This window comes from Myotis nattereri (genome assembly GCF_964212035.1).
Source record: "Myotis nattereri genome assembly, chromosome: 3".
NCBI classification, from domain to species: domain Eukaryota; kingdom Metazoa; phylum Chordata; class Mammalia; order Chiroptera; family Vespertilionidae; genus Myotis; species Myotis nattereri.
This window is the reverse complement of record NC_138077.1, coordinates 20,967,690-20,995,073: the sequence shown is the minus strand read 5'-3', so window position 1 is coordinate 20,995,073 and position 27,384 is coordinate 20,967,690. Positions and strand designations below refer to the sequence as shown.

The 27,384-nt window shown below is 40.5% G+C and overlaps 1 protein-coding gene across 3 annotated transcripts in view; it reads right to left on the bottom strand.

The window, feature by feature from the left end:
* Positions 1-1,376: 1,376 nt before the first annotated feature.
* GMPS (guanine monophosphate synthase) overlaps positions 1,377-27,384 on the bottom strand; it is a 61,559-nt gene continuing 35,551 nt past the window's right edge. For 2 of the 3 annotated variants that reach the window (XM_081087064.1, XM_081087062.1), the window contains 9 exons: positions 25,187-25,338; positions 24,286-24,459; positions 22,373-22,478; positions 21,119-21,234; positions 16,113-16,238; positions 11,746-11,861; positions 5,785-5,915; positions 4,538-4,710; positions 1,377-3,492 (listed from right to left, as the gene is read on the bottom strand). In XM_081087064.1, coding sequence (XP_080943190.1) covers positions 3,391-3,492; positions 4,538-4,710; positions 5,785-5,915; positions 11,746-11,861; positions 16,113-16,238; positions 21,119-21,234; positions 22,373-22,478; positions 24,286-24,459; positions 25,187-25,338 — 1,196 coding nt within the window. In that variant the 3' untranslated portion in view covers positions 1,377-3,390. The remainder of the gene's footprint in view (positions 3,493-4,537; positions 4,711-5,784; positions 5,916-11,745; positions 11,862-16,112; positions 16,239-21,118; positions 21,235-22,372; positions 22,479-24,285; positions 24,460-25,186; positions 25,339-27,384) is intronic. The other variant, XM_081087063.1, reaches the window with a different exon arrangement.

Sequence of the window (27,384 nt, the reverse complement as noted above, 5' to 3'; positions counted from 1 at the left end):
TTTGGACTGGGAGAGTCCAAACCTCTTGTCATTAAAAGAAACACTCAAGAATATAAGAGCCAAGGATGCAACATCACTATTGTCAACACCCTACAGTGGTGAACTATCCTGAGCTCCTATGCCACCTGTGGCTTAGCTACCTCAGTAGGGACAAAAGGAATGCTTTCCGATGGTAAAAACATCCAAATTGTATTCAGTTTCCAATTATATTAATTTGGGACAATGGAAGGAGCCTCCATTGAGGTGTGTCCTCACCACATTCCAATGAGAATTCAGAAAAGAGGGAAAGAAAGGAGCAGAGTGGAGAATAGTGGAGTAGTATATAAAGGTAGAAAGAAACAGGGGTATAACATTGGGCATGAGTGTCAGAGGAATTTCTGGAAGATACTACTATCTCCAAACACTAATCACTAACCATTAAAAAGAAGATGATTTAACACTTTGGAAGTACATTTATCCCTGATGGTCTATTACACTGGTAACTTCCTGTTAGGCCTTACCACAAAGGCCCATAGAGCATTACCTATTCAAGGCAGAGAGCTGCAAGCCTGGATTTGAGCTGTACCTGTGTACCTGTACACAACTGATTGTGGGAGACTCTTTACTGGTCTCAAAGCAAAAGCATATTCTGCCAACTTTCCCAAAAACACATAATGAAGAGATTGCCAGCGGGTACATGTTGATGGGCATTTTCCAAGTGTCATGATCACAACGGAAGATTCAACTGTTCAAATCCTGCTTACCTATGCCATAGCTTCAAAAAAGGGAGTAACATTTGACTTTACAATGTATTTTTATATTTACCTTTGGGTCATATCTGATGTGGAAAAAAAAATTAAAGGACAGTCCCACCTACCTAATCTGAATGCCTTCATTCTCTCGAGGTTTCATTCAAGGATTTTGGTAGAACAGGCTCTCAGGAGTTAAACCCAAACACAGCAAGAAACAAACTTTTACAATTCTTATTTAGCTACATACATGCTGCTGCTTCAGGAAGAAGGCAGCAAAAGATGGGTTCTTAAATATTGTATCTGGTTCTTAAATATTCTTTTGTACTTCCCCATCTTATGCTTCCCAAACGATGCTTCCAGTGCTCTGCTACCCTCCTTCTAATAGGTACAAAGAAACAAGGCTTATTAGAGAGGTACCCAGGTGAGTGGTGAATGACAGGAATGCCGCCATGACCTACCAAGGATCACATTTAATTCTGTAACTCCTTAGGTATCCATTACTAAACTGAGCTTGTTTCCTTAAGTGTAAAATGGGATTATAATCTTAACACTTCGCAGATGCTCAAATGAAATACTCTGAAGGTATAGAATAATACTGTATGGCACAAAAGTGCTTTGCAGAGGAAGAGAGGGTACAAAGTGTCAGGGAATTTCTGAAATTTTAATTTTTTCTATCATGTCAAGCTGTGCTTTGGAGAAACCATTTTCCAGTATTAAGTAGGACTACATAAGAAGGGGTTTAGTGAATAAATATCAGGAAAACATCAGGCTAAAAAAATTTTAACAATTGTTAACTTCAAATTTCTCAGAGTTTTGAATGCAATATATACCATGAGTCCCCAAGATGGAAGGACAAGCGAACAGCACTTTCTAAGCTTCCATGACCTAACCCTTTACATGTACCATTCAAGGGAGCATTGTTCCCTTGAATGCACTTTAGGGGCGGGGACACAAAAAACCAACTATTATTACAGATTCCTAATATTTGCTTGAAAACAAAATTATAAGACACTTTTGCTAGAAATTTTCCACATAAACATAAATATTTTTAAGCCCTTTATAGGTTGTCTATTCCAGCTCTAAAGGCCAGATAACTAACATATCCTCTTTTCAAAGGGCCATTAAGAATAACCCATCATCAGGACAGAGAAGGAACCTTTCAAGTTTTGTAGAAGTCAATGGACTCCTTGGTCTCAAGTAAGGATATCGGTTAGAACAGACAGAGTTCTTCCCTCGACGGTCCAGCAACAGTTTTCTTGTCCTCTGGGCCAGCCAGAATGAAGACATCTGCCACGCATAATTTTATTATTTGTCTAACACTGAATCCCATACAAAATTTTATACCTTAATACAGAATTTTGAAAATAAGAGGCAGCAACCTGAGATGGAAGTGGTATGAGAAAAATGTAGACACCTAAAACTAGTATGTTGCGTATCAATTATACTTCAATAAACAAAAGAAGAAAAACATGGTAACATTCTTAAATAGTAACATCAGCTAAAATACTGAGAAATGGTTGTAGAATATACGTCTAATACTGCCTATTTTTATAGTACTTACATAAATGTTACAAAGGATCTGGCAGAAACTGGTGGCAATGGGAACAAGTCTTACACCACTTCTTGAATCTTCTCTTACAGCTGGTAGGATTACAAAGTTTGGCAATTGCGCGCACAAACCAAGACTAGTCTGTCTTCTGGGCAGTGGGTAATGAACCTAACACATGACATCTAAGAGTTCGTTTTACAACTCTTCACTAGGTAATAGAAGCTGCGGGCGTGCATTTGTAAGCTGCGGGCATGCACAATCGTCTTCGTGGTCTCAGAGCTTCCCCTCTGACCAAATGAGATTAAAGCCCTCAAACTTGATGCTGCACCAAAGCCAGTCTCTTCTAGGAAGAGAAGAGAAACTTCCTATCCAGGCTGCTGTAGCAGGCAATATAAGGCAGGGAGGACAAAGCTCCTTATTAGTGAAAAAGCTACATAAGCAACACGACATCTATGGGAAACAGGATTTGAAAACATTTTAAACTGAGACCACTCATAGTTTCTTTCTCCCATGGCTGTGGTATCATGAAATTCTAAAGCACTTCTGCAAATTCCTGGTGCTTTTCATCTTGAAAGTAGCTTACATTTATAATGCCAGTGTACTGAAAAAGTGGCTGGAACAGCCCATCTATACCTTTATCTGACATGTTCATCACTTCCCCCACCCTTTGGAGAAACGAGGTTATTGACATGGAAACTCAGATTCTCCAACAGGCATACATACTAAGTCACGGGAGTTTTCTAACAGCTCTTAGAAACTGACAAGGGAACTTGGAAGCCCATTAATACCCCAAACTCACCCACCTTCATACATCTTCACTGACAGACATCAATAGCAACAGTAAGTTTACACATAAAGAACAAGTGAGGGAAAGGCAAATGCAGTGTCAATCTGTCTGAGTGTAGGCAATGATCCGTTGATTATACCCGTACAAACTTCAGTCCCCTTTAGATATTCCCAACTCAGCCTTCAGGCCATAAATTTTTGCTGTGAAGAATTCAGATGTAATATAGCCGCTCCAGCACTCTTCACAGTACTGCGTGTCAATACTGGGAATGGTCTCTAATTAATTTAAACTGCACACAGTACTTTAGTGAAACAAGAAGTTTATTACTCCCACTCAGTAGTTCCTGGGGGCTTTGATGTTAAGTCATACATAATTCGAGAAATACCAGGAATCTTCTTAATCTCAGTGACCATCTTTAACACCACCTGTTATAAAACAAAGATTACAATTAAAAGAATCCACTGCATGTACAAAAATCCCAAAGGGCTTGCATTTGCAATTTGAAACTGTAATCTATTTTTACTATTTGCTTCTATGTACATGGGATGGCCTCTGATTAATTTTAGGTAGTGAACCTACTTCCCTCTATAGGTTGAAGTGACTTAAATTCAATACTACTCAAAGTACAGCCCACAGATAGGTGCTAGCCTACGAGTTGTTTGTCGCAGGTCCACGACAAGTGTTTAGAAACATTCATAGCAATTTCACATTGCTCTGGCATCTAAACATAGTATTTTATGTGTTTAAGCCAATTCTTCACAAATTATCTGTGGCTAAAACAACTCTGAGTCTACCAAGGTGGTGCATAATGCATTATAATAATAACCACTGACATGTGTACAGGAGAAGAAAGCCTGGTCACTGAACAAAAACTTGGCAAATCTGAGCCTAACAAAAAAACAGACTGTAAGCCACATTTCCCAGCCCAGCTGTGCAGCTACAACCAGAGCCTTGCATTAGCTACTGGAGCAGTGGTCCAACTAACAAAAGCTCAGTGTGATTTTCATTTTCTAACAAGCAAATGACTCCTTTGTGGAGAGAGAATAGGAGAGGGAGATGGTGATCAAAAATTAAATTGCTGGTAGCAGAATATTAAAGAATTCTTGGGTTTCTGGTCATAATGCCATCAATTCTCATCCTTATTTCCAATAAACTTTTCTTCACTCCTCAGGTTTTCTTCTTTACTTAGAAAATATTGTTTGCAAAGTAGAGGTTGGTTGGCAAAATTAAATAAAGTTATAGATTAGAGTTGTTTGGTTCCTCTCCATATGGTAATCAGACATCTAGAGGGTTTTAATATATTTAAGGCCTTTTTCTACTACAGTGTACTGAACAATCATGTGGAGATAAAAAGAGCCTGTCTTCTGAACAGAAAACCAAATATCAACATTGTCATAGTCTATTCCACTCGCCATATTATAAAATGTATGAGGCACTGAAAATACACATTAGAAGGAATATATAAATTACCTCTACAGGGATCTCATTGCCAGGTGTTGCAGGTATACCAGTCATGAAATCACTAGTAATAAAGGTTCGAATAACCACAGATCTCTGGCATGAAGGCTGCTTCTGAAGTGGGTCCCGATCAAAATGTAATGGTGTCAAAATCACCGGCATCTGACTGATTTTTCCAGCATAACCTAGAGAAAGGAAGTTAACATAGAGAGCCAATCACCATCCATGGAAAAGCACTGTGACCTAGTTCAATAAAACCCTCCCAGACAATATCTGGTCACATACACACACCAGTTAGGACAGCCATTTTGCATTGTTTCCAGCTACTCTCACAACATTTTAAGTAAACTCAATCACAAATACAAGTAATAAAATTTGACTGTAGTGCTATGATATAGTGATGACACTACATATGTAACATATATATAAAGCCTATTCTTTTAATTCGTGGTAGTTATGGTCTAGAGCAGGGGTCCTCAAATGATGGCCCATGGGCCACATGCAAATACAAATATTGTATTTGTTCCCGTTTTGTTTTTTTACCTCAAAATAAGATATGTGCAGTGTGCATAGGAATTTGTTCATAGTTTTTTTTTAAACTATAGTCCGGCCCTCCAACGGTCTGAGGGACAGTGAACTGGCCCCCTGTTTAAAAAGTTTGAGGACCCCTGGTCTAGAGGAAATACAGTTAGGTTCTTGGAAGCCTCTGGTCACATTTTCATCAACCGATCAGTACATACCTTGTTTTATGTATTTAATATATTGCAGATTCATTAACATTGAATTCACGGCCAACAGCACTATAATTCAGGCATGAACAAACCTTACTAACCTACATATTTTCTCTCTGAGGCACATCTCAGCCTTCCTGTGCTTAGAAATCTAGACAGCACCTCAGCACTATGCTTGGGGGACATTTTAAACAGTGAAATCACCAACCAAAAGCATGAAAATGACAAAAATATGCCACTAAATAGCCTACAAAAAGAACATTTGTTTACAGTAAGAGCTAGAACAAGAAAGCAGAGTACTGCCTTGTTCAACATCAGTTGCAAGTTGGTCAACTCAATTTTTTTGCTACTCTGCACATGTCTGCACACAAAGGGTGGATAATTTTTTTATGAAGGCAACATCATAGAATTATCCATAAACATGAAAGCACCTAAAATTAAAAATCTTATAATTCTACTAGAAATCACAATGCCAAGCATCCAAATTTTAGTTAGAGCATGCAGTGATAAGCAACATGAGCAACTTACCGGACTCCCTGAGAATGTTCTGAGCCTCAAAATCAGCTTGGCGTAAAGTACTGAGCACCCCTGTTGTCAAGAAAGTGGGAGTAACATCCGTAGGAGGCTCTTTAACTGGTGGGCCAAATATATAGACAACTCTAGAAGGGGGGAAGAGAAAATTACAGAGAATTACAATTTAGTATGATAAGCAATGCACAATGAATAACATTCTTTCCATTTATTCTTAGGCCCCTCTCCTACCCACTTCACATCCCCAAATGGGTTGGTTAGAATATAAAATTATAGACGGGCCTATGTTCTATGTACCTTCCTCAAAGTGTATTCTCTAGAATACTAATATCTCAGAATGTGCAAAGATATATGTGATTATCATATTCCTCTTTTCATTTAATGTCTTGAGTTAGAGTGTCCCCAATATATCATATCCAACTGGAACCTGTGGTGAAAATAGGATATTTGCAGATGTAATCAAGTTAACATAACGTCAGGATGGCCGTTAATCCAATGCAGGGGTCCTCAAACTTTTTAAACAGGGGGCCAGTTCACTGTCCCTCAGACCGTTGGAGGGCCGGACTATAGTTTAAAAAAAAACTATGAACAAATTCCTATGCACACTGCACATATCTTATTTTGAGGTAAAAAAACAAAACGGGAACAAATACAATATTTGTATTTGCATGTGGCCCGCGGGCCGTAGTTTGAGGACCCCTGATCCAAAGACTGGGTGTCTTTCTAAAACCAGAGAAATCTTGGAACGTAACACACACAGACAGAAGAGGGCATGTGAGAATGGAGAAGATTGGCGTTACACTGCCACAAGCCAAGGACTGCCACCAAACACCAGAAACTAGGAAGAGGCAGAAAAGGATCCTCCCCTAGAGCCTTCAGAGAGCATGGCCCTGCTGACACCTTGATCTTAGAGTTTTAGCCTCCAGAATCGTGAGAGAATGAATACTTTGTTTTAGCTTCTCTGTTTGTGGTAATGTGTTCCGGTAGCCCCAGGAAATTAATACTCATAAGCTTGGGGAAACAGTGAGTTGAACAAATAAACAGGTTTTTACCACAAAACTTCAGAAGTTGTAATATGCTAATACGCACTGGAAACATCCAAGATGAGGCTACAATGAATTTCCCAAACTTATTTGACTACTCAATCTTTTTTTCATTTTGGGCAACACTAATCCCAAGGAAAGATTCTCCTTTCCTCTTTATTAAAAATGTAACCAAAATGGACACCTAAACTTGGTATCCTACTAGTTCCTTCTAAAAGGAATAACTCATAAGTGCTTTCAGTAATTATCTATTTGAAAGATATGAAGATACACCACTGCAAGTGTTAATAAAAGTAGGGTTTGGAACATAGCTTGAGGAAATTAGGCTCAAACAACTCAAGGGGAATCTTACCACTGTTTGGAGGATCTGTTGTACAACCTTCACTCAGGAAAAAAGAGGCAGTCAGGGTAGAGATAGGAGTGCCACCTCGCTTCCCCATCCCAACTCCAGCCAGCAGGCAACTAATTGTCCCTTTCCCTTAGCCCTATCTGGCTTTAGTAAAGAAAATCAATCTCCCTTGGCAATCTCCCATAGTTAAGTTTAGTTATGCTTTTCTTTTCTTCTTAATATATACTTGGAATAAAGCACACAGAAGAAAACAGCAACAGATCAAAACCACCACTACCACCAACTACTTCATTGCCTCCTCCAAAATATACTGTAGCAGAAAAAAAAGTTTTGTCCAAGAGAAAGTAAGATACATTTCTATTTAGCAACATAGTTCCTAGAGCTCATAAACAATCCTTAAAGGAAAAGGCAAGTAGACAAGAGAATGCCACAACTTGATTTTTTTGGTCTAATTTCTTACAAACAAGAGTGATAATAAATATGCAAGGATAGGTAGAACAGCCAAACTGGAGCAGTCTCTCTCTCTACAAAGATTCCATCTAGTAGCAATGGGGGCCAGGGGTAGAGAGAGAGACACCAAAAAATGGGAAACAATTTTAGAAATGTATTTCTAATTCCTAAAAAGGAGCTTAGCAAAAATCTAAAACTTACGAAGACTCTTTCTTTTTAGGGCTTGTTAGGTTCATATTTTAAAATGTAGTAGGTTTATTGTTGTTGCTTATTTGTTAGACATTTTTTTATGGGGGGTGGGAAAGGAAGGGTTGTGTAAGGAGAGAGAAAAACAGAAGAAAGAAAAGACAGGAAGAGAAACCAGCATATAAAGGACAGAGACTAGGTTTAAACATGGGTGAGTAACCTCGGCAAAAGAAAAATAGAGGGAGATAAAACTGTAAGAATGTACTAATTGCATAGTAAGAGCAGGGGAGTCAAAATTAGGGAAAGGAAATACTCCATTTGACCTCTAAAGTTAAAGTATTAGCATTATTCAGAAGATGAATTATGAGCCATTACTTTAACCAAAACAATTATCTCCATTGAAAAGAGTTCATTACAATCCTAGCCAGTTTGGCTCAGTGGATAGAGTGTTGGCCCATGAACTGAAGGGTCCCAGGTTAGATTCCAGACAAGGGCATATACCTCTACTGCAGGTCCATCCCTGGCCAGGTTGGAGCACATGCGGGAAGCAACCAGTTGATGTGTCTCTCACATCGGTGTTTTTCTCTCTATCTCTCCCACCTCCTTCCACTCTCTAAAAATTAATGGAAAAATATCCTCAGGTGAGGATTAACAACAACAAATAGAGAAGCACCATGATATGCAGAAGGAGTATATGCTATTTGCTAGCCCTTCCCATCTTCCACATACTGATTTCCAAGTAACAAAAATTAAAGCCCTGTGGCTCAAATTGCAGAGCTGCCATGTCTTGGCAGAAGAATTCAATCAATAAAAAACTGCTTATATAATAAGTAAATAAAAATAGGTACTTACAAACTTACCACTATTTATTTTAAAATTCACTCTTTTTCAGTGTATTAAAGGTGCTTCCTTATTTGGGGGCCTTAGGTTCATCGGAGTAAACCTTTTAATAGGCATATTCCCACCAGTAAAAAAGATGTTTTCCCTGTGACTCCCTATCTGGAAATCCCAACAGCAGGCAGTTGGAGAATAATACACACTCTGCTAGGTAACCACCAATGGAAAGATTTCTAATTTCTGCAGCAAATTTGAATAAACTAAAACATCAAGTAATTATTTTTGGTTGTTAACTACCCAATTAAAAAAAATAAAATAAATAAAATAAAAAAACAAGACCAGAGAAGAGTGAACAACTGTGAAATAAGAATACTTAATGAGCAATCTGGCACCAAACAAGTTGAGATTATTGAACTATACAAAGGATAATGTATTGTAAAATAGACAAAGATTATAACTCAGCTATTGATATATCCAACATAAAAATTAATGTGCAAATTAAAGGAAAAATAAATCTGAAAAACTAAATTGAAAATAAATTATACATGTAGTTATTTTAATGATATCGGGGATTTGCCTATTTCTTTTCTTTGATTTCCTGATTATTATTAAATTAACTAAGCCCTTAACTTGTAATTCTACAGCCTTCAGATATTTTTTTCAATCCTTTGGAATAAAACATGTTACCATAAAATAGGTAGTGTAAGCTGCTAATTTGGAAGGCATGACTTAAAACTGCCTTTTTTAAAGCAGATAAATGCATTGTGTTGAAGAAACACAACACAAGATATTAAATATCTACTCAATTGTGACCTAAGTAGATATATCTGTATCTACACTTGAGCCTTTGGTCCTTTAAAAAAACACCTTGCCCAGTTGGTGTGGCTCAGTGTTTGAGGGTCAACCCATGGACCAAGAGGTCACCAGTTTGATCCCCAGTCAGGGCACACGTGTCCAGATTTTGGGCTCGATCCCCAGTTTGGGGAGGGCAGGAAGCAGCCAACCGATATTTCTCTCTCATTGATGTTTTTATCTCTCTATCCCTCTCCCTTCCTCTCTCTCTAAAGGAATCAATAAAAACATATTAAAAAAACAACAGGAGAACCAAGATGGCGGCATAGGTTAACGCCGGAGTTTGCTGCTTTGAACAACTACTTCAAAAGTGAAACCAAAAAACGGAAGGGACATCACCCAGAACCACAGGAACGCTGGCTGAGTGGAGGTCCTACAACTAGGAGGAAAGAGAAACGCATATGGACACTCAGAGGAGGCGCAGTGCTGAAGTCAAATTCTGAGGTGCGGAGCGCGCGCGCGCTCGGAGCGGGCTGGTGGCGGAGGACGCGGTTGGCGTTTTCAATCGGGAGGGAGTCGGAGACTCTGAGCTCCAGATACAGGCGAGTCTTTAGGGACCCAGACTCAAACGGGAGAAGCGGGACTGTCTGGCTTCGGTCAGAGTGAGTGCAGCTTTCTCTCCGAGGATTGCAGCCCTTGCTGGGACTCAGAGAGGCAGAGCCCCTGGGGACAGGACTGAGAGCGCCATAACTGCTCTCTCGGGCCCACCCTATTGATCCTGTGCGACCCGCCCTGCCCAAGCCCTGCCACAGGCATTTGCCGGATAGCCTCAGGCAAAGGCTAGATTAGCACCTCCCTAGAGGACAGAAGTTCTCTCACTGCTGACACAGCTGATTCTCATAGCCACTTGGCCTGGAGGTCAAACCCTCCCTGGTATTAACTACAAGACTGCACACAAAGACCACTAGGGGGTGCACCAAGGAAGCATAACAAAATGCGGAGACAAAGAAACAGGACAAAACTGTCAATGGAGGATATTGAGTTCAGAACCACACTTTTAAGGTCTCTTAAGAACTGTCTAGAAGCCGCCGATAAATGTAGTGAGATCCTCAAGAAATCTAATGAGACCCTCGATGTTATATTGGGGAACCAACTAGAAATTAAGCATACACGGACTGAAATAACGAATATTATACAGACTCCCGACAGCAGACCAGAGGAGCGCAAGAATCAAGTCAATGATTTGAAATGCGAGGAAGCAAAAAATACCCAACCGGAAAAGCAAAAAGCAAAAAGAATCCAAAAATGCGAGGATAGTGTAAGGAGCCTCTGGGACAGCTTCAAGCATACCAACATCAGAATTATAGGGGTGCCAGAAGATGAGAGAGAGCAAGATATTGAAAACCTATTTGAAGAAATAATGACAGAAAACTTCCCCCACCTGGTGAAAGAAATGGACTTACAGGTCCAAGAAGCGCAGAGAACCCCAAACAAAAGGAATCCAAAGAGGACCACACCAAGACACATCATGATTAAAATGCCAAGAGCAAAAGATAAAGAGAGAATCTTAAAAACAGCAAGAGAAAGAAACTCAGTTACCTACAAGGGAATACCCATACGACTGTCAGCTGATTTCTCAACAGAAACTTTGCAGGCCAGAAGGGAGTGGCAAGAAATATTCAAAGTGATGAATACCAAGAACCTACAACCAAGATTACTTTATCCAGCAAAGCTATCATTCAGAATTGAAGGTCAGATAAAGAGCTTTACAGATAAGGAAAAGCTAAAGGAGTTCATCACCACCAAACCAGGATTATATGAAATGCTGAAAGGTATCCTTTAAGAAGAGGAAGAGGAAGAAAAAGGTAAAGATACAAATTATGAACAACAAATATGCATCTATCAACAAGTGAATCTAAGAATCAAGTGAATAAATAATCTGATGAACAGAATGAACTGGTGATTATAATAGAATCAGGGACATAGAAAGGGAATGGACTGACTATTCTTGGGGGGGGAAGGGGTGTGGGAGATGTGGGAAGAGACTGGCCAAAAATCGTGCACCTATGGATGAGGACAGTGGGTGGGGAGTGAGGGCGGAGGTTGGGGCGGGAACTGGTAGGAGGGGAGTTATGGGGGGGAAAAAAGAGGAACAAATGTAATAATCTGAACAATAAAGATTTAATTAAAAAATAAATAAATAAATAAATAAAACTATTAATCATAAAACAAAACAAAACAAAACAACAACAACTTATCCTTCCATTACACCTTATCCCCTGCTCCCACTGTAGAACATACCTGTTAATGTTGTGACACATGCGAGGTATAAGCCTAGCCAAGAAAATAAGTGATTCCCAGTCAGGCTCATCTTTACTGGAGATTCCACACACATAACTGTAGGAACGACAATCACCCTGAAAGTAAAAATGCATTCAATAATTTTAATGGTTTTGCAGGTGAGTGGAATAAAAACCTATGGTACATCTACTCAATGGAATACTACACCACTATAAAAAAGAAGAAACTTTTACCATTTGCAACAGCATGGATGGAACTGGAGAGCATTATGCTAAGCCAGTCGGAGAAAAATAAATATCACATGATCTCACTCATATGTGGGATATACTGATCAATATAATTTGATTAACAAGAATAGATCCAGAGACAAATGGCTGGGGGTGGAGGGTGGGGTGTTTAGAGAGCAACCAAAGGACTTTGTATGCATGAATATTAGCAAAACCAATGGAAACAGACACTGGGGCTGGGGCTGGGGCAGTGGGTGCTTGCCCGGGGTGGGAATGGCTGGCTGGTGGTGGGAGGGTCAAGCGGGGAAAATGGAGACATATGTAAAACTTTAGACAATAAAAAAAAATAATGGTTTTGTTGAAGTCAAAAAATGGACCAGAAAACATTTCATGCATGATGACACCATTAATAGTAATCCTTTTTGAAAAGAAACTTGTTTATAAAAGTATTAGAGGCCCAGTGCATGACATTTGTGCACTGTGGGAGTGGGGACATTCCTCAGCCGGGCCTGCGCCCTTTAGCAGTCTGGGAGCCGTCAGTTGGACATCCTTAGCACTGCCACAAAGGCCAGAGAAACTCCCACCACTTTTGCTGCACTCACCAGCCATCAGTCCGGCTTGTGGCTGAGCTGTGCTCCCCCTCTGGAAGCGCACAGACCACAAGGGGGCAGCTCTTGCGTTGAGTGTCTGCCCCCTGGTGGTCAGTGTGTGTGATAGCAACCGGTCGTTCTGCTGTTCAGTCAATTTGCATATTACCCTTTTATTATATAGAGGCTATATGGATACTTCTCTAATGATATAAATAAATCCTAAATTTAAATCTCATATTAAATTCTACCTAAATCAGTTCAGACATAAAGTGTCACGGTAATTTTAAGAATTTATTCAACACATGCCAGAAGCCCATTGGGATCTCATTCTAAGTACCTGCCCAAATGTGGGCAGCCAGCACACTTAATTTGGAAGACAAGATCTGCCCATGTTGATTAGGTGAAAAAGGATTCTTAAGTCAGAGATAAAAAATAAAAATAAGCTTAAAAAGTTATTAAAAAACAAGTGAATAAAACTGGTAATAATATTAATTCCCCTTTTCTTTGTCCTGTTTAATCCAAGTAATTTTCTTTTTTTAAAAATCAAATTACACTAAAGAGCAATTTTTAAAGAGTCATTAAACTACCCTAATAACCAGTATACTGAAAAAAAAATGAGAATTTAGGCTATGTGAATGCTAATTTGACAGTATCTATTAAAGTTTAAGATGTACATGCTTTTGCCCTAGCTGGTTTGGCTCAGTGGATAAAGCATCAGCCTGTGGACTGAAGGGACCCAGGTTCGATTCTAGTCAAAGGCATATGCCCAGATTGCAGCTCGATCCCCAGTAGCGGGCATGCAGGAGGCAGCCAATCAATGATTCTCATCATTGATGTTTCTATCTCTCTCTCTCCTTCTCCCTTCCTCTCTGAAATCAATAATATGTCTGTAAATATATATATTAAAAAGATAAAAATCATACCCTGTATAATAAAACCCTAATATGCAAACTGACCGAACAGAAGAATGAACAGTCGCTATGACGTGCACTGACCACCAGGGGGCAGATGCTCTATGCAGGAGCTGCCCCCTGGTGGTCAGTGCACTCTCACAGGGGGAGCACCGCTTAGCCAAAAGCCAGGCTCACAGCTGGCGAGTGCAGCAGCGCTGGCGGGAGCCTCACCTGCCTCCTCTGCAGGCAGGCAGTAAGAAGCGAGGGGTCCTTGACTGCGAGAGCCCCCGAATGCGAGAGGGGGGAGGCTGGGCTGAGGGACTCCCCTCGCAAGTGCACTAATTTCATGCACTGGGCCTCTAGTAATAAAATAAATGTACATGCTTTTAACCCGGGAAACAGGAAATGAGCTTACAAAAGCACATGAGCAACTGCTTAAAGAAATAAAACATTACTTGCTGAAATGCCTGTAACATTAAAATACTGAAAGCAATTTAAATGCCCATATGTAGAAAAATGATTAAAGTATGATATAACCATATATGGAATACAAGTCAGCAGTTAAGAATAATCTGTAATGGCGTGAAAAGTTCATTATGTTCAGTTTAAAAAAGTGCATCTGTAATTCCCTTTATTGTCCTGTTAAAATAACTGCATCTGGAAGAATACATATAACACAACTGGAAAGCAACAATAGGAAAAATTACTTTTAAATGTACTGCATTTTGATTTTTTTTTCACAATTATGGTTTATTTTGGGATTTAGAAAATAAACTTCATTACTACACTAACAGTGAATTAGGATTTTTACTCAGCTTCCAAGGCTCTCCAAAGGCCCAAGAGACCAGAATAAAGTTAAATATCTAACCAAAAAAAGAACTTTCATTTTGATGGAAGAGTAGTGGAGCCTAAATAAAATCATTTCTTAAAAAGTCACTCATCGCCGAAACCGGTTTGGCTCAGTGGATAGAGCGTCGGCCTGTGGACTGAAAGGTCCCAGGTTCGATTCCGGTCAACGGCATGTACCTGGGTTGCGGGCACATCCCCAGTAGGAGATGTGCAGGAGGCAGCTGATCGATGTTTCTCTTTCATCGATGTTTCTAACTCTCTATCTCTCTCCCTTCCTCTCTGTAAAAAATCAATAAAATATATATTAAAAAAAAAAAAAAAGTCACTCATCCAACAAATTCAGGAAAAAGAGTATATTTATTAAGTTTTACGTGAATAATCTCTAAAACAGTTCATTTTCTTCCATACATAATTCTATTCTACAAGGCCATTATAAACACATTATCCCAATATCTGACAATCATATCACTAAGCTAAATTATTGACACCTTTTCTGGTTTTCATTTTACTACAAACTCTAACAAAAAAGAAACCTTCACTTGAAGAGCATATAAACAAAGGAGAACTTAATATAATCTAACTAGAGACCCAGTGCACAAAATTCGGAAACTTGGGGAGTGGCGGGGTCCCTCAGCCGCTCCCCCTGGGAAGCAGGCCTAAGCCGTCAGTCAGACATTCTTAGCACTGTCGCAGAGGCGGGAAAGCCTCCCACCACCACCGCTGCACTCGCCAGCTGTGAGCCTGGCTTCTGGCTGAGTGGTGCTCCCCCTGTGGGAGCGCACTGACCACCAGGGGGCAGCTCCTGCATTGAGTGTCTGCCCCCTGGTGGTCAGTGTGCGTCATAGAAACCAGTCGTTCCACCGTAAGGCTGAAACCGACTCTCCAACATCCCCCAAGGGGTCCCAGATTGCAAGAGGGTGCAGGCCAGGCTGAGGGACCTCACCGGTGCACAATTGGGGCTGGGGAGGGATGTGGGAAGTTGGCCAGCCGGGGAAGGACCGCAGGAGAGTTCCTGGGCGTGTCTGCTCAGTCCTGATCGGCTGGACCCCAGCAGCAAGCTAACGTACCAGTCGGAGTGTCTTCCCCCTAGTGGTAAGTGCATGTCATAGCGACTGGGCAACCAGTTGACTGTCTGACCCCTGGTGGTCAGTGTATGTCATAGCGAGAGGTTGAGCAGCCTTCACATGTCATTAGCATATTACACTTTGGTTGAACAGACAACCAGACACTTAGCATATTAGGTTTTTATTATATAGGAATATCAATAGCATTATAAAAGTAAAAACTATATGATCCTCACATGCTTTTACAATTGGAAAGACAGAACAATAAATACACAAATGTCATTTGTACATTATCAAAGCTAAAAGAGAGAAGACATAAATAGAGCACTAGTTTAAGAAATACACAAGTTGAGAATGAGACCTAAGTGGTGTATAATGTTCATCAGGGGGCCTTCTTGCAATTAAATACTTCTAAAGCAATAGTACATTTCATACCAAGAAGGATAAATGAGAACATGATCCTTTGGTGACTATCCTTCAAGGCAGAAGCAAGCAAGCAAACCCTAAAGCAAGTCATTCTTTGAATTTTTACTTTTGGTTAGAGATGACAGATGTTCCAAAACTACAAGATCTCAGCCTGAATATTGAGTTCCTATAATCTTGGTCACTCCGTAAATATTATATAAAACATTACCTTTTTACATATTTTCATATTTCATTTCCCTAAATCATTCCTATTTAACAATAATGAAAAGAACATCTGCAGAAAGTTATGTCACAGGGCAATGGATTCACACAACTCACCTGCACACCTACAGTTTTAATTGGCAGCAGAAAGGCATTCAGTGAATGCAGACTTGTAATTTGCATCAGTTTCTCCTGGTCCTCTTCTGTTGTACAGGCTTTGACTCTTTGTAATAGTGTATGCGGCTGGGTAAAAATCACACACAGATATTTCTTAAGGTTTCAAGAAATAAGGTACTCTTTTGGAATCTATTACTATCTTAGATAGCTACATTTACTGCTTTATAGCAATAGATCCTATTGGGCATCTCTCTTTGACTTGTGTGTACTATGCAGTATAAATCCTAACCCTGTTTTTATTCTTTTAGAGTTCCCCTTAAATGTTATCATGCATATTTAACAAGAGAATCTCTCTAACCACTTGGCAAACAATGCAAGCATATTTAAATGCTTTAACTCCAATCAATCCCCTTGTGGTTTACATGTTATTTTAACTACATGTTATTGTAATATTTTAAAAATAAACACTAATAATTATAGATCATTATTTTTATTATATATTCCATGTTTGCTTGAATGTTACCATTTTCTTTTCTTTGTTTACCATTTTCTTTACCTTTTTTTTGTTTACCATTTTCCATTTTCTTTTGTTTACCATTTTTTTCTTGCATATCAGACCTTTCTCCTGAGATCCTTTTGCTTCTCCTAAAGTCAGCCCTTTAAAACAGTGGTTCTCAAAAAATAAAATCCTATCTAATAAAAGAGAAACATGGTAATTAGCCGTACCTCCGCTACCCTTCCCATTGGCTAATCAGGGTGATATGCAAATTAACTGCCAGCCAAGATGGTGGCTGGCAGCCAGGCAGCTTGAAGCGAACATGAGGCTTCCTTTCTTCAGTGACGGAGGAAGCCAAGGTTCCCCGCCAGCAGCTGCCGGCTGCTGAGCTTGCAGTTTGAAACATTGTTACAAATATAGAAGCTAAACAAAACCCCCGAAACCTGCTTACAGCCAGCCGGGATCTCAGAGCTGGAGTTGAAACGGTGTTTCGATTATAGAACCCAAACAAACCAGATACCTGCTTTCAGCAGCAGAGGCCTAAAAGCTGGAGCCAAGCCTCAGAGCTAAAGCTGGCCCAGAATAAAAAAAAAAAAAAAAAAGGAGGGGTTGGGAGCTTCAGTCACCCACCAGGCTGAAAACAGCCCTCAGCCCCTCACCCAGGCTGGCCAGGCACCCCAGTCGGACCCCCACCCTGATCCAGCACACCCTTCAGGGCAAAACAGCTGCTGGCCATGCACCAGGCCTCTATCCTATATAGTAAAAGGGTAATATGCCTCCCAGCACCGGGATCAGCGTGACAGGGGGCAGCACCCAAACCCCCTGATCGCCCTATGGCTCTGTGTGGGACGGGGGCGGGGCCACAACCTCCCTATCCGCCCTGCTCTGTTCGTGACAGGGGAAGGCGCCCCAACCCCCTGATCAGTCCTGCTCTGTGCCTGAAAGGGGGGAGGTCCCCAACCCCCTGATCGCCCAGTGGCTCTGTGTGTGACAGTGGTGGTGCCCCACCCCCTGATCGGCCCTGCTCTATGTGTGACAGGGTGCGGCACCCCAACTCCCCCCCCCCATGGGCCCTGCTCTGTGTGTGACAGGGTAGAGCCATAACCTCCCTATCGGCCCTGCCCTGAGTGTGACAGGGTGCGGCGCCCAAACCCCCTGATCCGCCCTGCTCTGTGTGACAGGGCGGTGCCCCAACTACCCTATCGGCCCTACTCTGTGAGTGACGGGGAGAGCTCCTCAACCCCCTGATCGGCCCTGCTCTGTGCATGACAGGGGGGAGCTCCCCAACCCCCTGATCGACCCTGCTCTGTGAGTGACAGGGGGCAGTGCCCCAACCCCCTGATTGGCCCTGCTCTGTGCATGACAGGGGGGAGCTCCCCAACCCGCTGATAGGCCCTGCTCTGTGAGTGACAGGGGGTAGTGCCCCAACCCCGATTGGCCCTGCTCTGTGGGTGACGGGGTAGCGCCGCAACCTCCCCATCGACCCTGCCTTGAGTGTGACAGGGGGCGGTGCCCCAACCCCCCAATCGGCCCTACCCTGAGCGTGACTGAGGGTGGCATCGCAACCTCCCGATCCGCCCTGCTCTCTGCATGACAGGGGGCGGTGCCCCAACTCCCCAATCGGCCCTGCTCTGAGCCCGACTAAGGGCTGCACCTAGGGATTGGGCCTGCCCTCTGCCACCCGGGAGTGGGCCTAAGCCAGCAGGTCGTTATCTCCCGAGGGGTCCCAGATTGCAAGAGGGCACAGGCCGGGCTGAGGGACCCTCCCTCCCCCGAGTGCACAAATTTTTGTGCACCGGGCCTCTAGTAATAAAATAACAGTGGTTCTCAAGCCTCACTGTACACTCAAATTACTTGGTATAATCAGGTTCTATCTTGGATTAAATAAGAAATTCTAGAAAGAAGGGGTCTAAGCATAGTATACTTCAAAAGCTCCCCCAATCCTGGCCTGTGTGGCTCAGTTGATTGAGTGTTGTTCCATTCAACAAAAGGTCAACAGGATTTGATTCCAGGTCAAGGAACATTCCCAGATTTCCAGCTGGATCCCCAGTAGGGGGGTATGCAGCAGGAGGCAGCTGGTCCATATTTCTCTCTAAAATTAATAAAAATATACTAAAAACAAAAAGCACCCCAGATGATTCTAATACACAGCCAAGGGGTGTGTATACTGCACTGTTGGTAGTAAACTGTGTTTATCTGAAAATGTCTCTATTTTGCCCTACTTTTAGCAGACAGTATCAGTTCACTATTGTTCACCATTATTTTCTCTTGGAACTTTGAAGTCTTCTTGCTTTTACTACTGCTTTCTGTATACTAGTCTTTCCTTTGTAGAGTAAAACAACCTTTCCTCTGCAGCTGCTTTGTCTTTGGCAGAATGCAGTTTTGCTAGGTATGCCAACTCGGTATCAAATTCTTTTCATTTATTCCAATAGCAATGTGTTACGTTCTCCTGAATCTGAGGCATGGTTTCAAATAGTTTCAACCAGTGTGGAGAAATTAAAATACTTTTGTCTATTACCTCCTTCTGAAAATATGTTAAAGATGACCTTTTCATTCTATCTTAACTTGTATCCATTGTTCTGATTTCTGGATAATTTCTTAACATCTTTCTAAAGCTGTTTAATTTCAGCTATTATTTTCATTTCTACAATTTTTTAAAACCTGCCCAGTCATTTTTTTATATTCTTATATACCTTATTCTTATTATCTACTGCTTCTCTTAATTTTATGTCCTTTATATTACCTATCTGCTAATCCCAGTATTTGAAGCGTTTGAGGGTTTTCTGCTAGTTTCCACTAGCTCTCATTCATGGAGCCCTTTTTCTATAAATATTTTGTAGTTTTTTTATTGTAAGCTCATATTTGCTAGAACTGTATCTATGGGAATTCTTTGAGGCCTGCTTGAAGATATTCCAAACAGTAAATTAATTTACATTGCTTCTTGCCTGACACCTGGAAGCACTACCAACCAAGGTCCACTTTAAATAAGAATTTACTTCTCAGCTTGTAGGTTTTCAGAAAACACAGATTATAAATTTAGGCACCAAAACTACAGATGGACTGGAAGACTTTTCCATTCATCCTCAATCTGGACCTGAAATAATCCCCCTTGTTTTCTTATAATAGATATATTTTAAAAACACCTTTTCAGAAAATAAACAAATGGAACTACATCAAAATAAAAAGCTTCTGCACAGCAAAAGAAACCAACGAAACAACAAGAAAGCCCACTGCATGGGAGAACATATTTGCCAATGTTATCTCCAATAAGGATTTAATCTCCAAAATTTACAGGGAACTCATACAACTTAATAAAAGGAAGATAAACAATCCAATCAAAAAATGGGCAAAGGACCTAAATAGTACTTTTTGGAAGAGGACATATGGAAGGTCAAAAGACACATGAAAATATGCTCAAAGTCACTAATCATCCAAGAGATGCAAAAATCAAAACAACAATGAGGTACCATCTCACACCTGTCAGAATGGCTATCATCAACAAATCAACAAATGACAAGTGCTGGCGAGGATGCGGAGAAAAAGGAAGCCTCATGCACTGCTGGTGGGAATGCAGACTGGTACAGCCACTGTGGAGAACAGTGGAGTTTCCTCAAAAAGTTAAAAATGGAACTCCTATTCAACCCAGTAATCCCACTTCTAGGAATATATACCAAGAAACTAGAAACACCAGAAAGGATATATGCAACCCTATGTTCATAGCAGCACAATTTATAATAGTTAAGATTTGGAAACAGCCTAAGTGCCCATCAGCAGATGAGTGGATGAAAAAACTGTGGTACATCTACACAGTGGAATACTACGCTGCGGTAAAAAAGAAGGAACTCTTACCACTTGCAACAGCATGGGTGGACCTGAAGAGCATTATGCTAAGCGAAATAAGCCAGTCGGAGAAAGATAAATATCACATGATCTCACTCATTTATGGAATATAATGAAGAACATAAACTGAACAAAAATAGATCCAGAAACAAAGAAATACCGAACGGACCATCAAACCTCAGAGGGAAGAGATCAACCAAAGGACTTGTATGCATGCATATTAGCATAACCAATGAACATGGACCTTGGGGCAGTGGGGGCTTGTCCTTGGGGGTGGGAGTGGCCAGGGAGGGGTGGATGGGGGAAAAAGGAGACATCTATCTATATCTATATAAAACCCTAATATGCAAATCGACCAAACGACGGAACGACCGGTTGCTATGACGCTCACTGATCACCAGGGGCAGGCACTCAACGCAGGAGCTGCCCCTGGTGGTCAGTGCGCTCCACAGGGGAGCGCCACTCAGCCAGAAGCTGGGCTCATGGCTGGCGAGTGCAGCGGTGGTGGCGGGAGCCTCTCCTGCCTCCTCGGCAGTCAGACATCCCCCAAGGGCTCCGAACTATGAGAGGGCACAGACCAGGCTGAGGGACCGCCCCGCCCCCTGCCAAGTGCAAGATTTTCTTGCACCGGGCCTCTAGTAATATACTAGTATAAATTCAACATAATTACCTTTTTAACACTTGCAGAGAAATCAGCTACTATTTTCAAAATGTTATTGGTTTCAGGAAAGTCCTTACAAATGTAAGGTTCTTCAGCACATATTACTCTAATTGCCAGACCAGGACCTAAAGTGAAGAGTAATAATTTAAAAATTTTGAAATTTTAATATAAATATGTCACTACTCCCAAAATATAAAACCCTTCCAAAAATTAATATCCATGTGCCGTGCCACTTCAAGGTTTTTTTTTCCAGTTTTACTGACTGGAAAATTTATTATTTTTTATATAGTTGATATATCACCATTGCAAATAGTTTCTATTGTGAGGATCAAATAAGACAGTATTTATAAAATATGCAGCAAAATGCCTAGCACATACCAGCACTCAAGAAATGTGAACTATTAATTTTTTTAAATTTCATTAAACCATTTTCTCAACTTATCACCAAATACTGAGAGCTAGAAACTGAAGTGCAAAGCTTGCTCAAATTCAAGATCTCATTTAAAGAACAAGATTCTCAATCCCAACTTTAAACAAATATCACCTCTGTTTTTCCATGACAAAATAACTATTTCATCTGACTATTTTTTATTTGCTCATAAATTAGTTCTTATGGCCTGTGCAAAGAAATGGTTCAGCCATTCAGATAAATGAGCCATGGCAAAAGGATTTCAGAGAACCAAGTTTTAACCCTGTCTTCCATCATGGTATCATAGAAAGAATATACAAAATCCCAGCTCTGACACTGAAAATTGTATGGCAATGTTATTAAAGTATTTTGATGCCTTGGTTTTCTCATCTGATGGCAAAATGATTTGTCATATAATTTTGGTATGGTATATGTAAATATAAATACAATGGAAAATAACTACTTAATAAAATGAAGTATATACACTAGACAAGGGGTCCTCAAACTACGGCCCGCGGGCCACATGCAAATACAAATATTGTATTTGTTCCCGTTTTGTTTTTTTTACCTCAAAATAAGATATGTGCAGTGTGCATAGGAATTTGTTCATAGTTTTTTTTTTAAACTATAGTCCAGCCCTCCAACGGTCTGAGAGCCAGTGAACTGGCCCCCTGTTTAAAAAGTTTGAGGACCCCTGCACTAGATACTAAAAAAATGTTTATTCCCTACACACCTTTTTCTTTCTCTCAAGTTACATTTTCCTTGTGATAACAAATTCTTTCAAAATTGTCTGAATTGATTTTCTTCAACACGAAGGTCTAAGAACAAATCAAACAATTCAATTTTAATTTTACCTGGAAATGGATGCCTTGAAACTAACTCTTCTGGAAGTCCGAGTTCTCTGCCTAAAACTCTCACTTCATCTTTATGAAAATCTTTCAGAGGTTCTATTACTTTTCCCTATATAAGGGGGAAAAAACAATTAGTACAAATTAGTAACCAAAATCTCATGGAAACAAAGGGTAATAAATTATTGGCTTTCCCTATTGTCTTTTACCTCAGATTTAAAAATCAGTTTTTAAAATGTTGTTTCCTCCTGTATGCTTATAGGCATTAGATAAACATTTCAGTGATCTTATTTCTCTTTGAAACACATTTTAAATATAAACCTTTTAAATATGAATTAATCAAAGCAAACCTTCCCCTATCTCTGATATAGTTTTTGTTAGAATACAAGGCAAATTAAATATATACTAGTGTTTCAAAATAAAATTCTCCAAATGATGCCATCAAGAAAGTGAAAAGACAACACAGAAGGCAAATCATGTATCTTACAAAAGACTTGTAACTAGAATATATAAAGAACACTTACAATTCAATGAAAAGATAAACAAACCAATTTAAAAAGGGGTAAAATATCTGAATTGATATTTCTCCAAAGAAGATATACAAATAGCCAATAAGCACATGAAAAGGTATTTAGAATCATTAGCTATTAGGGAAATACAAAACAAAACTACAATGCGTTACCACTATACACTAAGATGCACAAAATAAAGAGACATAATTCACAGCCTTATGATAGCTACTATCAAAACAACAGAAAATAACAAGTGTTGGCAAGGTGTAGAGAAATTAGAACTCTTGGCATTGTTAATGGGAATGTAAGATGGTGCAACCACTATGAAAACATGAAGAAAACCTCAAAATATTAAAAATCGAACTACATGATCTTGCCCAGACAGAGTGCCTCAGTTGGTTGACCAATGTCCCATGCACCAAGAGTTTACCAGTTTGATTCCCAGTCAGGACACATGCCTAGGTTGCAAGCTCGATCCCCACTTGGGAGCATGCAGGAGAGCAGCCGATCAACGTTTCTTTCTTTCTTTCTCTCTCTCTCTCTCTCTCTCTCTCTCTCTCTCTCTCTCTCTCTCTCTCTCCCTCTCTCCTTCCCTCTTTTTTTTTTCTCAAAAAATATTAATGAAACATTTAAAAAAAAACACTACATGATCTAGCAATCCCACTTCTTGATATATATCTAAAAGAATTGAAAGCAGGGTCTACAAGAGATATGTGCAAACCCAGATTCATAGTATAATTTACAATAGCCAAAAGTGGAAGTAACTAAAATGTCCACTGACAGATCGATGGATAAACAAAATGTGTATAGACATACAACAGAATATTATTCAGCCTTAAAAAGGACATCTTAACATGGATTAACCTTGAGGACCTATGGTAAGTGAAATAAGCTAGTCACAAAATGATTTTACTTATATAAGCTATCTGAAGTAGTGAAATTCACTGAAACAAAGTAGAATGGTGGTTATCAGGGGTTAGGGCAGTGATGGCGAACCTATGACACGCGTGTCAGAGGTGACACGCGAACTCATTTTTTTGGTTGATTTTTCTTGGTTAAATGGCATTTAAATATATAAATATAAAAAATATAAATCTTTTCTATACTATAGTTGCAAATACCAAAAAAATTTCTATATGTGACATGGCACCAGAGTTAAGTTAGGGTTTTTCAAAATGCTGACACGCCGAGCTCAAAAGGTTCGCCATCACTGGGTTAGGGAGAAGGAGAAAACAGTAGCTGTTGTTCAATAGGTATAGAGCATTTCAGTTTTGCAACATGAAAAATTATAGAAATCTGTTTCACAACAATGCAAATACACCTAACACTACTAAACTGTACACTTAAAAATGGTTAAGGGGGGAGGAAAGAGGCTTTATGGGAAAGTTTACATAAGTTTTTACCTACCTCTTCTCTCAACTTTCTGATAAGCTCTGTGTCATTGTGATGGGTCTTGATGAGTTCAGCTTTGCCACTTGCAACAAGGGATGCACTTTCAATTAGATCAGGCCGTAAAGTACCTTGGGCAAGGAAAACCTCCTCAGGTTTCAGGTTCATTTCTCCAATTACTTCATTGGCAATCTATAACCAACAAGAGTAAAAAAGCCTTTTAAAAGATGACTCTTTTAAAAAGACAGCAAAATTTTATACTTTCAGCTAAATTTCTCAAAGTCCTTGGGCAATACTGACAGGATGAAATCTACCAACTCCTAAAATAAACTCCTTTAACAGCATATGTTCTTTAAAGAACATGCTTTAACATGATTCAAAAAGGTATGCAAACATTCCCCCTATTCAAAAGCTAAAAACCAGGCACTGAAATACTGAAAGTCTAATATCAATTGAAAATACCTATTCTTAAAATAGTTAAATCAAATCAATAGCAAAACATAAGTATACATGTTTTTAAAATATAAAACAATTTATACTCTTGGTCTATTTAGTAGTAATATACAGTAACACTCCTATCCAAAAATAAAATAAAAATTAGCAAATTTGGTTACATGATATAATGGCAAGAAAAAACAAATACTAAAATTCACATTGAAAACACTACACATTGAGGATATTAAAAAGGTAACTTGCCCTAGCCGGTCTGGCTCAGTGGATAGAGTGTCGGCCTACGGACTGAAGGGTCCCAGGTTCGATTCCGGTCAAGGGCATGTACCTTGGTGGCGGGCACATCCCCAGTGGAGGGTGTGCAGGAGGCAGCTGGTCGATGTTTCTCTCTCATTGATGTTTCTAACTCTCTATCCCTCTCCCTTCCTCTCTGTAAAAAATCAATAAAATATTAAAAAAAAAAAGGTACCTTAACAAAAGTATCCCCAATGATTTTTCTTTTCTCCTCAGGACTTGTTGTCATATTTAACGTTTTGCTGATTCTTTTTCGTGGAGTTCTATCTTCATCTGATATCGGTAGAGTTGTTGTTCCATTGTAGAAAGAATGAGCAGCATTTATCACTGGGCGAGGGAGCAGAAACATGTTTTAATCTTTTTTAAAAAGATTTTTAAATATCATACTAACAAATCAAACTACAGAAATAAAAGCAAAATGGGTCCTTTTATCTCCCATTACTTTGCCTACACATTCCAGAACAATCAATAAACTATGATTAATAGAGTCTACAGATGCACTCATTAATTTTGTTTTGTGAATCCTGTGACATTTAATGATCTAGGCCAGTGGTCGGCAAACCACGGCTCAGCAAACCGCGGCTCGCGAGCCACATGCGGCTCTTTGGACCCTTGAGTGTGGCTCTTCCACAAAATACCGGCTCTTCCACAAAATACAGACTTCTGCACATGGGCCACGAAGTTTCAATAGCACTGTACATGCGCACCCGCACGTGGTGTTTTGTGGAAGAGCCACACTCAAGGGGCCAAAAAGCTGCATGTGGCTCGTGAGCCACAGTTTGCCGACCACGGATCTAGGCTCATAATAGCATAAATTATGATGGTTGTTTTTCCCCTACTCAGTGCGCCACCAGAACAATAGGCAAATTTAACAGCAGAAAATCATGGCTCCAAGGAAATTAAAAGCAATGGTTCATGTACAGTGATCGTAAGTTCTCAGAACTACATAGACTAGTCCAGCCGTGGGCAAACTACGGCCCGCGGGCCGAATCCGGTCCGTTTGAAATGAATAAAACTAAAAAAAAAAAAAAAAAAGACCGTACCCTTTTATGTAATGATGTTTACTTTGAATTTATATTAGTTCACACAAACACTCCATCCATGCTTTTGTTCTGGCCCTTTGGTCCAGTTTAAGAACCCATTGTGGCCCTTGAGTCAAAAAGTTTGCCCACCCCTGGACTAGTCTCTTGAAAAACTGATGTTTATGAACATACATTTAGTGATCCTTGACTGTCCCTTTATATTTAAGAACAAGGTATTCAAAAACTGACTAAGACCTCTATCTATATATATAAAAGCCTAAGCAACCGAATGACTCAACCCGTCGCTTTGACGCGCACTAACCACCAGTGGGCAGACACTCAACGCAGGAGCTGACCCCTGGTGGTCACTGTGCTCCCACAGCAGGAGCGCCACTCAGCAGACTGACGGATGCCAGACGCAGGGCTCACAGCTGGCAAGCACTGCTGTGGCGGAGCGAGCCTCTCCCAATCGGGACTGACTGGGCGCGAGCCCACAGCAGGCAGGAGCAGCAGGCGGTGTTGGACTGCTGGTGCCAGGAGCCGGTCCATGCTTGCTGTTTCAAGGGACCTGGCATATATGGCATACTGTTCTTAATATGTTTGCTCACCTTCTTGGCACTATGTGTTTTAACCAAGGTCTCTGAGAAAGGTTGTTTCCCCAGGTAGGGATTTTCCCCTGAAGTTAGGGAGGGAATAAAACCTCTTAACTAAGTGCCAGGTGGGTAATTAATCACTTTAACTACGAACAATCATGCTTAAGCTACATAATCTTTACTCCCTGGAATGGAGATAAGAAACACCCTAACCTTTGAAATAGAGATTGATAGGATTGGAATCAACTGGTATAAATACAGATGTAAGAAGACAGAACCGACAGAGACAGAACCTAGGCACAGAACCTACACAGAACGTTCTCTAGAGACAGAAGAACTTTGCTGGAGAGAACATGGCAGAAGATCCTGGACAGAAACTGGCCTCAGAACCTAGAGACAGAACCTAGCGAGAGAACATGGCAAAAGATCCTGGACTGAACCTGACTACAGAAATTGGCAAGAGAACCTGACTAGAACCTGGTGACTAAACCTGGCTGGAGAACCTAGCGAGGGAACTTGGCTACAGAACCTGGCTGGAGAACCTGGAGAACCTGGCTGGAGAACCTAGCAAGACAACATGGACACAGAACCTGGCTGGAGATCCTACGCAGAACCTCTCTGGAGATCCAGACCAGAACTTGGCTGGAGATCCTGGCTGGAGATCCTGGCTAGGCTGCTAATCAACTGAATGCTGCCTCCGTGTCATTCCTTCTTCGCCGACTCCATCCACACCTTTGGGGACCCCTGGACCCGCTGGG